Source organism: Daktulosphaira vitifoliae, unplaced genomic scaffold (genome assembly GCF_025091365.1).
Source record: "Daktulosphaira vitifoliae isolate Bord-2020 unplaced genomic scaffold, ASM2509136v1 Scaffold_4, whole genome shotgun sequence".
NCBI classification, from domain to species: Eukaryota; Metazoa; Arthropoda; class Insecta; order Hemiptera; family Phylloxeridae; genus Daktulosphaira; species Daktulosphaira vitifoliae.
Genome location: NW_026099575.1, coordinates 42389114 through 42398737, shown reverse-complemented (window position 1 = coordinate 42398737; position 9624 = coordinate 42389114). Strand labels below are relative to the sequence as shown.

At 25.2% G+C, this 9624-nt stretch overlaps 1 protein-coding gene across 3 annotated transcripts in view; it reads left to right on the top strand.

Annotated features, from left to right (window-relative positions):
- Positions 1-9425, top strand: part of LOC126905974 (lysosomal acid glucosylceramidase-like) — a 13769-nt gene extending 4344 nt beyond the window's left edge. The window contains exons 1-10 of one of the 3 annotated variants that reach the window (XM_050686182.1): positions 5514-5901; positions 5974-6028; positions 6088-6406; positions 6527-6680; positions 6739-6899; positions 6965-7202; positions 7273-7417; positions 7501-7580; positions 7640-7914; positions 9100-9425. In XM_050686182.1, the coding sequence (XP_050542139.1) occupies positions 5863-5901; positions 5974-6028; positions 6088-6406; positions 6527-6680; positions 6739-6899; positions 6965-7202; positions 7273-7417; positions 7501-7580; positions 7640-7914; positions 9100-9199 (1566 nt within the window). In that variant the 5' untranslated portion in view covers positions 5514-5862 and the 3' untranslated portion in view covers positions 9200-9425. Of the gene's footprint in view, positions 1-5513; positions 5902-5973; positions 6029-6049; positions 6407-6526; positions 6681-6738; positions 6900-6964; positions 7203-7272; positions 7418-7500; positions 7581-7639; positions 7915-9099 lie in introns of those variants that run through there. The other 2 variants (XM_050686184.1, XM_050686185.1) reach the window with 2 other exon arrangements.
- The last annotated feature ends 199 nt before the right edge of the window (positions 9426-9624 follow it).

Here is a 9624-nt window from a genome sequence, read left to right as displayed (position 1 = left end):
GTGAGACTGAGATAAACACGTTTTTGTGTCAGATTAAAAGAGAAATTATTAAAATATAATGCTGAATACATCAACAAGATATATTTTTTGATCTTTTGGCGTATCGTTGAACAATAAATGTCCAGTAGGTACAGATATGGATAGACACAAGCAAAAAACACATCATAGTAAAACTAATACCTTCTCAGTTTTCTATCGAAACTAAGAAAGTGTATGAAAATTATTTTTATATATTCGTACCTCACCAGATATTTTTTTAGCGACTCNTTTTATGACTCCCCATTTTTTTAGCGACACTTATATAGGAATACAACAACAAAATTTGTTTCTTACTATGTAATGATGACAGGTTTGCAAATAAGATAAAAGCAAATAATCTAATATCATATATACAGGTATAATATCAAGTATGCATTGTAACTATTTTTAGGCAGTCGGTATTGCCCTATGCAACCTATGAGCAATAAAATAGCTGCAGCGGATAACGCACATACGCGCACGAGCATGTAACATTTAACAGCTACTGTTTGAAAACCATTAGTTTGAGCGTACAAAACAACCCGTTTTTGTTCCATCAGTACGACAAAACTACTGATGCGATAAGAATTCTGAAAACAAATTTGAATTTAGTATCATGTCACTTAGGTATCGGTCAGGCCATTTTTTTGAAATTGTGATTCCTTCAACGTAAAAATTATTTTGAAAATTTTAAAATTATTCGAAAATGAAAACTGTAATAAAGGGTTAAAAACATCAAAATTTCAAAAATATGGCCTTACCGATACCTAAGTGACATGATGCTGAATTCAGATATGTTTTCAGAATTCTTATCGCATCAGTAGTTTCGTCATACTGATGGAACAAAAACGGGTTGTTTTTGACTAAAAAGCGGTCGGTACCCAGACGCCTTAATAGGGATTTTTTTTTGTACTCAATAATTTCATTATATTTATCAGATTGAGTTTCAACTAATTAGAATATTTTTTTTTCTAATTCTTCTCCTCATATATTACTTTGTTTGTGTTTTGTTAAATAGGAATAAAACAAAAATGTCATAAAAAACCTAATCTTAGAATAGAATTTTGTAACAATAAATATAATTTTTCATTTATCTCAATTCTAGATTTCATAATATATTTTAATATAAAAAATATAAACAATATTATCACAAAATGTTTTTGGGCTAATATAAAATAATATATATAACAAAGTAATCAAAATTCAAATAGTTTTTTTTATTAAAATTTTTTTTTTGATTATTGCGATATTTCACAAAATAATCGATATTGTGGGAATATGAAAAAAGTCAGCGATATTGATATCGTTGACGAACCCTATTAATTACGATTGAGAATAAATTAATTTATTTGAAGAGTGAATGTGTCAAACGTTCTATGTGCCAAAAAATTGAAAAATTGTTTTATTTCTGATTTATGTTCTATGAGCCAAAGGTCACAATCTTGTATGTGTTTCAAGTGTCAATTAAATTTTTTACTTGTACAAAATTGCGTTCATAGATTGTATTTGTTCTGTGAGACATGCCCTTTGTTACCTGTACGTTCTAAGTGCCTTGGGCGAATATAATAGTTTGACGATTACAATATTATAATATAGTCCGTTATATTTCAAAATAACTAATACTGGTGTTGTTGTATTCGTTAAGTTTTCTTTTTCATTTGTTTAATTGTGTTATTATGGATACTGAAAGTATACATATTTTACGAAGTGGTAAAAAAAGAAGAAATGATCAGACTAAAAAAAGAATTAGTGGAAAATCGTATGCGACCAGGAAAAGCAATAATACAATTCAGGAAAGCGTCAACTTAGTTGTTATAACTTTGGAATACATCTCGGTGACAGCAATACAGCCTTTATGTATATGTGGGATGAAAGTATTGCTTCTCGTGGAAGCTCAGAAATCGCTTCTTTTCTTTTTCAAGTTATTAACAAAAACGAAAATACGATAAATCGCAAAAAACTAATTATATGGTAAGACAACTGTGCTGGCCAAAATAAAAATAAAACGTTAGTAGTTTTGATGTTATATTTAATAAATATGGGGATATTTGATGAGATTATACAAAAATTTTTGATAAGTGGCCATTCTCTCTTGGCTTGTGATCGTGATTTCGCTGTNACTCTCTCTTGGCTTGTGCTCGTGATTTCGCTATTATCGAAAAGAGACGTAGAGTTTTTCAAAATTTCACTCCTTCTGATTTACAAGAAATGGTTAGAGCAGCGAAGTTGATAAATCCATTTCGAGTTATTCCGATGGACGAAAACAACTTTTTTTCATTTAAAGACATTGCTAACAATTTTTTTAACACAACCAAGTTTCCAATGTTCGATGATTAAAGTTTCATTTTTAACTCCCAAAAAAATCTATTATAAAAAAACATTTTCAGATGAAGAACTTTGGAAAGATTTTAACGTTTTTAAAAGAAATGCTACTATAGATCAACTTAAAAATCAGACATTTATACCTATACCGAAACCCACATTGTCGTCAGAGAAGAAAAAAGATTTGTTGGCCATGATTCCTTTTTTACCTGATAAGCACAGAAACTTCTATAAAAATATAACGTCATGAATTAATTTTTTTTGCTATTTATTATGATGTTGCTATGTTCTAATTATGTTTAATCTAGATTTTTTTTTTTATTATTATTAGGTTTGTTAATTTATTTTTCAATTTGTGATACTCAAGAAAGCTACTGTTTTCTTTTCTTGTTACATTTTTATATGAAGAAAAAATTTTATTTTACGTTTTGAGATTTACTGACAATGTCATGTTAGATTAAGAGTATTTTTTATTTAAGTTTGTACATTTATTTTTCAATTTGTGATACTCAAAAAAAGTGTTGATTTTTTTACATATTTTATAAAAATATATATGAAGTCTTAATAAAATAAAGAATGATTTTCTGTTATCTATAATAAAATATTGGTACTTGGAACGATAATATTATCACATTATTTGAAACTTGGAACTTTAATATTATAATACTTGTCACTTGTAACTGTCATTAGCAAATGTTTAATTTATACTAATATGAAATGACAAAATAAAATAATAGAAATTTACGAGGCTATTAATATAGTGTAAATATAGCATAACATATATTTTTATACAAAATTATAAGAAAATTTTTAATTTGTGATGTTTTTTGTGTTTTCTGAACAAATATTTTTTTGGCACATAGAACGTTTGACACATTCACTCTTCAATTATAATATATGAATAAATAATAATTATAGTAATTAAATTTAGTATGAAATTGATATTTAATAATTTAATATTGTAATTTTTACGGAGATATTATAAAAATAATAAATAGTTGTATATTTCTTTACTTTTAACGCGTATAAAAATTTAAAGGGCTTGATGCGATACTTTTCAATAAAAAATGTTTGTTACTTATGAATAAATACACTAGACTATAAGGAACTTTCATCAGAAACAAAAATATACTTTTCTAAATCAACTTTTCGCGATGTTTTTAAATATGCTATTAGACTTTTTCTATCACTTCTAAGTTTTAATATTATTACTTATTATTAAAAAATAAGTATTGACATATAAAAAAAATAATTAAGAACAAAAAAAAATTGTTTTAAATTAATATTGATTTTGATTATTAATAAGGAAATGACATATTTTACTTATTTTTTTAATCATTTAAAGTTAATTTTTGTGAAAGTTTATAACAAAAAAAAAAAAAATTTTTTTACTATAACTTTTAGCTCAATTTGCAAGTTTGAAATTGACATCATTAAATAGAAAATTTTATGAGAATTAAAAAAATTGTATCGTTAAGATTAATATGCAGTCATCAAATTTTATAATTACTATTTACAGTATATTTATCAGAAAAGCTCATTATTTTTTTGCATTTTTATCGTAATAGATCACTTAAATAGAAATTACAGTAATCATTTCTAAGTAACTTTTGATATTTAAAAAAATTCTACAATTGAAATATCCAGAACTGAATTAATTTTAATGATTTACTTTTACTAAATAAAAAAGTTGTCATTTTGAATTCCCCTGTGGGCAGGTATAGGGTCGGCTTTATAAAAAAAAAATATACCAAATAATAGGTAAAGACATGCATCTATATAAAAAAAATTATATTGATTTGGTCATTTTTGATAAAGTTATAGCAGTTAACAAAGTTATGTTTTATACACTGAACTTTGACAATTTTTAAGCGTAATATCTTCAACTAAATACAAGTTTTAATCATTTGACATATCGCTGGAAAAATAGGTCAAGTTAGAGCAGAGAAAATAAATGATAGTCACAAAAATATACCTTCTCAGTTCTGCATCGAAGCTAAAACCTAAAATATAGTAAAATAATTTTAATATGAATAAGAAATTTCTTCTCGCGAGATCTTTATTGATGTTATTGTATCTAAATGAGATAAAAACCAAAGGTGTTGAAAATTTATTTTAACTTAAAAAGAATTAAGAAAAAAATGCAAAAAATTCCTTGCCATACATGGGTTGGAAACTTGTATCCCAAGGGCGTAAAACATAAATGTTACCGACTCGGCAACCTTACGTTGCTCCCTCGATTGAAAAAAAAACAGCGATTTAAGCTAGTTCTAATTTCAAAGTTATTTTTCTCGACTTAAAAAAATTTAAATAAGTTTAACTTTCTATGCTATATTAATTTGATTTATATAATATTTATGAAAATCACTGTACTCCCCTTGTCAGGTATTTTAAAATAAAATAAAATACAAAACCTCAGAATTTTAACACAAAAATAGCATATTTTAAACTTATGGTAGATTTAAATAAAAAAATTGAAAAAATGTCGAAAATTAGCGATTTTTAAATTTGTAATTTTTGGGGGATTTCTCCCATTTACAGAGAACGAGGGAATTTTTTTCAATTTTTGAAGTAATGTCTTCGATTAGATACGATTTGTGATCTCTTGACGTATTGATCATCAAAATCGGTCCAACTAGAACTGAGATTGAGCGTTCATAGACACAAAAAAAATATACATAAAAAAAATAAAATAATAATAAAAAAAAATTTATAAAAAAACACATCATAGTAAAATTAATACCTTCTCAGCTTTGCATCGAAGCTAAAAACACTAAGTACAATAAAAAAATTTTTTAAGTGCTTAATGTGTGATAGAATTTTATAGCTAATTTATCAAACTATAGATATCATTTGTGTAAAAAATATCTTATTTATGCTTTAACTTAGCTTGGCATCTTCACTTAAAAATTTAAAAATACACTTACAAATTCAATTAACTTTCAACTATATAAATAGTGTCGTACTAATTAAGTTCATTTGGGTACAAAGACGAGACTTGGTCCTAATCCACAATAATTGATAACATGATCCTAAAATTACATTTAGAATATGAACACTTCTAGAGTTTCGGTAAACAATTATCCACTCGTTGAATTTGATAATCATTGCCGTAGACAGTTCTGATAATTTGATCGATTACACGTATTATCTTCCACTTAAGTTATTAAAATTTTACTTCTCTACACTACTCTACTCTTATAGGAAGTATGCCAAGTCAAAATTTAATATGAACAAATCACTAATAATTTTAAACATATTAGACGATGAAAATTCATCGCATCATTTAAAAATATATATCGATTAAAAAAAAAACCGTGTAATACAGTTCATATTTTATCAATTTCATCCAATTATTTTTAAATAAAAATTTAAGAAGGTATAAAATTTATTTATATTTTGACATCCAACAGAGTGTCAAGATACTAAAGAAACCTGCAGTCTGGTCGAAATTTTTACTTTTTGTATTTTGTTGTGCATTTATTTCCAGTTTTTAGGTTTTTTTATTTTGTAATTATAATTATGCGAAATTTTTTCTTTTGGTTTATAAGACTAGAAAAAGTTAGAAAGTAAACACTTATTCGTTCAGATAATGATTTAAAATTTGGAAATAATAGTTATAAATACTTTTAGGCATTGCTGATATTTTTTTTGCTTTGTGTTTCTTTGGCAGCGAGTGATCTAAATGGTATGTATTGACTCATTTCAGTTTTACAAGTACTGTATGGTTTTTCATGATATTTACAGCAAGTCAATGCTATCAAAAACAGTTTTCTTATGGAATTGTGTGTGTTTGCAATTCCACTCATTGTGATTTTACACCTCAACCAAAAAAATTACCTAATGGGAAATATATCCTTTATACATCATCAAATGAAGGTAGTCGATTTACCAAAAGTAATGGCTCGTTTGTGCCATTTATTGATTCACAGTGGACTAGCAATGAAATAAATGTAGATGAGAACACAAGTTATCAAACTATCGAAGGGTTTGGTGCAGCTTTCACAGATTCTGCAGGGCTAAATATAAAATCGTTAAGCAATAAAACCCAAGAGAACTTATTGAGGTTAGTTCTCATTTTTTTTTAGAAATTGAATAAGTATTTCTTAAAAATAAATTAATTATGGTATCATAAATATTATCAAATTTTCGTTATAATAGTAACAACTTAATATTTTTACACTAGGTCATACTTTGGTGATGATGGTATTAAATACAATATTGGTAGGGTACCAATTGGAGGAAGTGATTTTTCTACCAGAGCATACACATATGCTGACGAAAAAGGATCCTCAGATTTAGCAAATTTTAGTCTACAAACTGAAGACCTAGAGTTTAAGGTAAAATATCCAGGAAACATTTGTGAATAATAAAATAATTTTCTGATGTCGTGTGTAGATACCTTTTATAAGAATTGCTCAGTCAAAGACATCTGAAGAATTGAAACTTATTGCATCATCATGGTCTGCTCCAATTTGGATGAAAACAAACAATGCTATTTCTGGTATTGGTTTTCTTAAAACAAAATATATGGAGTTATGGGCTAAATATCATTTAAAGTAATATATTTAAAAACTTTTAAGATGTTATATTAATAAGTAGTTCTGATAAACAATGTTAAAAGATTTTTAGATGCTTATAAAAATTTTAATATTACATTTTGGGCTTTAACTACTGGAAATGAGCCATTAAATGGTATTATACCCTTAAATCGTTTTAACTCAATGGGTTGGACACCACAATCGCATCGAGATTGGATTGGTCAATACATGGGACCTATATTAAAGTCTTCTGAGTATAATAAAACATTGCTCTTTGCAATAGATGATCAAAGAATTGTACTTCCTTGGTGGATGAAAATGGTATAATTAAATAGTATTTAAATAAATTAATTTTATGTTCAATAAAAATAAGTAAATTTTCTTTTTGTAGTTGATGAGTGATAAAGAAGCAGCAAAGTACATAGATGGTGTTGCAGTTCACTGGTACTTAGATTTTATTGTTCCAGTTAATGTTTTGAGTGAAGTTCATGATAGTTTTAGTAATATTTTAATCCTTAATACAGAAGCATCACAAGGTGAAATATTTATAGTTTTTTGGTGTAGATATTTAAAAACTAATAGAATATTAGTTAATAGAATAAAATTAAAAACTTTGTAGGTGATAGACCTTGGGATTTTGTTAAAGTACAGTTGGGCAGTTGGAATAGAGCAGAAAAATATGCAGATAACATAATTGATGTAAGTACATGTACAAAATAATAAAAATAAAATAATAATTGTTATTAAATAATTTATAGGATTTAAATCATTGGGTTCAAGGGTGGTTAGAATGGAATTTGGCCTTAGATACAACAGGTGGGCCAAATTGGGCATCTAACTACGTTGATGCACCAATTATTGTAAATAAAAATAAAGATGAATTCTATAAACAGCCCATGTACTATACAATTGGTCATTTTTCTAAGTTTATTACTAGAGGTTCAGTACGAATTAAGTTATCATTATCATCAGCTATAAAATCTGTTGGATTTAAGAGGCCAGATGGTGCAATTGTAATAGTTTTATATAACAGGTATAATTTTAAAATAAGTGTCTCTAAGTATTAATTTATAAAAATAATTATTAAAAAAATATCTACGCATTACCTTCTTGGTAATATTAGTACATATTTTTATACTTAATAAAACATTTGAAGACGTTGTAGTTAACAATTGAGGAACAAAACGGTTTGTAATTTTTAAAAAATAGCTTTTATTTTTTTATCAAATTAATAATGCAAGACAAAAATAATGAAAAATGTTCTACTATCTACTATGTTTATGTAAACTCTGTAAGGGATATGGCTTTGATTCCGAATCTGACTTCAGATTTTTTTTTATCACATAGTTTTTAAGATAATTACTAATTTGGTGACAAATAAACAATTAAGTCATAATAAAAAACTGAAAATAAAATTTTTTTAACTTGCTCAATGTAATTTATGTAATTTAACAATATAAAAAAAAAAATTTGATGTTTGAGATATATTGGTATATTTCTCAAAATTGATTATTTTTTTATAGATCATTAAAATTGAGTTTGATAGTCATTTTTCAGATAAAAATTTTTTTATTATAATTATTATTTGGTTACATTCATAATTATGAAATTGCTGCCAAAAGTCAAATGATTTTGTAAGAAATTAAAAAATATAACTGTTTTGTTTTTTACATTTAAAAAAGTATCTAAACATTAAGCAGCAAAAATGGAAAAAATTGGAATTTTTTTCTACGTTTTAAAATTACAATAACTTTTGAATAACTATGAAAAATAAATTGTAAAATTTAAACTTAATGTATTAGAGACAACAACCTTTCTTTTGATATACTATTTATAAAACTTTAATAGAAAACTTAAGTTTAGGAAGGGTTTGATCAAGACATTTTTGTGTGTCAAATATTTTTTTATTTAATTTTTTGTAAATATTTAATAAAGATATAAATATTAATTATATGTGATGGAAAAAATCATAAGATAGATTTGGAATTAGAATCAAAATCCACCTAAATATTGTAGTTAGCAAAATGACTCGTCCGTGTAAGGTGTTTATAAAAAGAGAATTATTTAAGATAGATTTAGTGTTTAAATATCATATAACACTATATAAATGAAGCATTTTTAAAGTTCAATTAATTTTAACGAATATTATAAATATTAACAATAATTTAATAGTGTTACAAAAAATATATAAATCGTAATAAAATTAATACTTTTATAGACGAAGTAAGAATATCAATGTTTTGATAAAAGACTCAAAACGGGGAAACATTGGCTTGAGTTTACAAAAACAATCTATTAACACCTTAATTTATTGGTGAGAAGGACTGACTAAATTATTGACTTGGATTAGACAATTAAATATATTGTATACATACATACAAACTTGATACTATTATTAAAATCTGAGTAATAATATTCAATATTTATAAATGTTGAAATATTTTAGTACGATAATTAACCATGAGTAAAATAAAATATCTTTTAATAAAGGTGAAAATGTTGTTTGTTTCACTATGATTATCTCCCTTTATTTTTGAAAAAATGAAATAAAGAAAAACTGTTTGAGTAATTGATTTTTTTTTTATTTGTTGACTAAATAAAAATAAAAATAGTAATCAAAAGACCAAAAATGAATAATGAATATTTTGGTAAAAATAGCAACTCTTTACTGAACACATAGTATACAATTTTTTATAAGTATATTAATATTAAGTAATAAAACTAGTTAAATATACAATGTAAT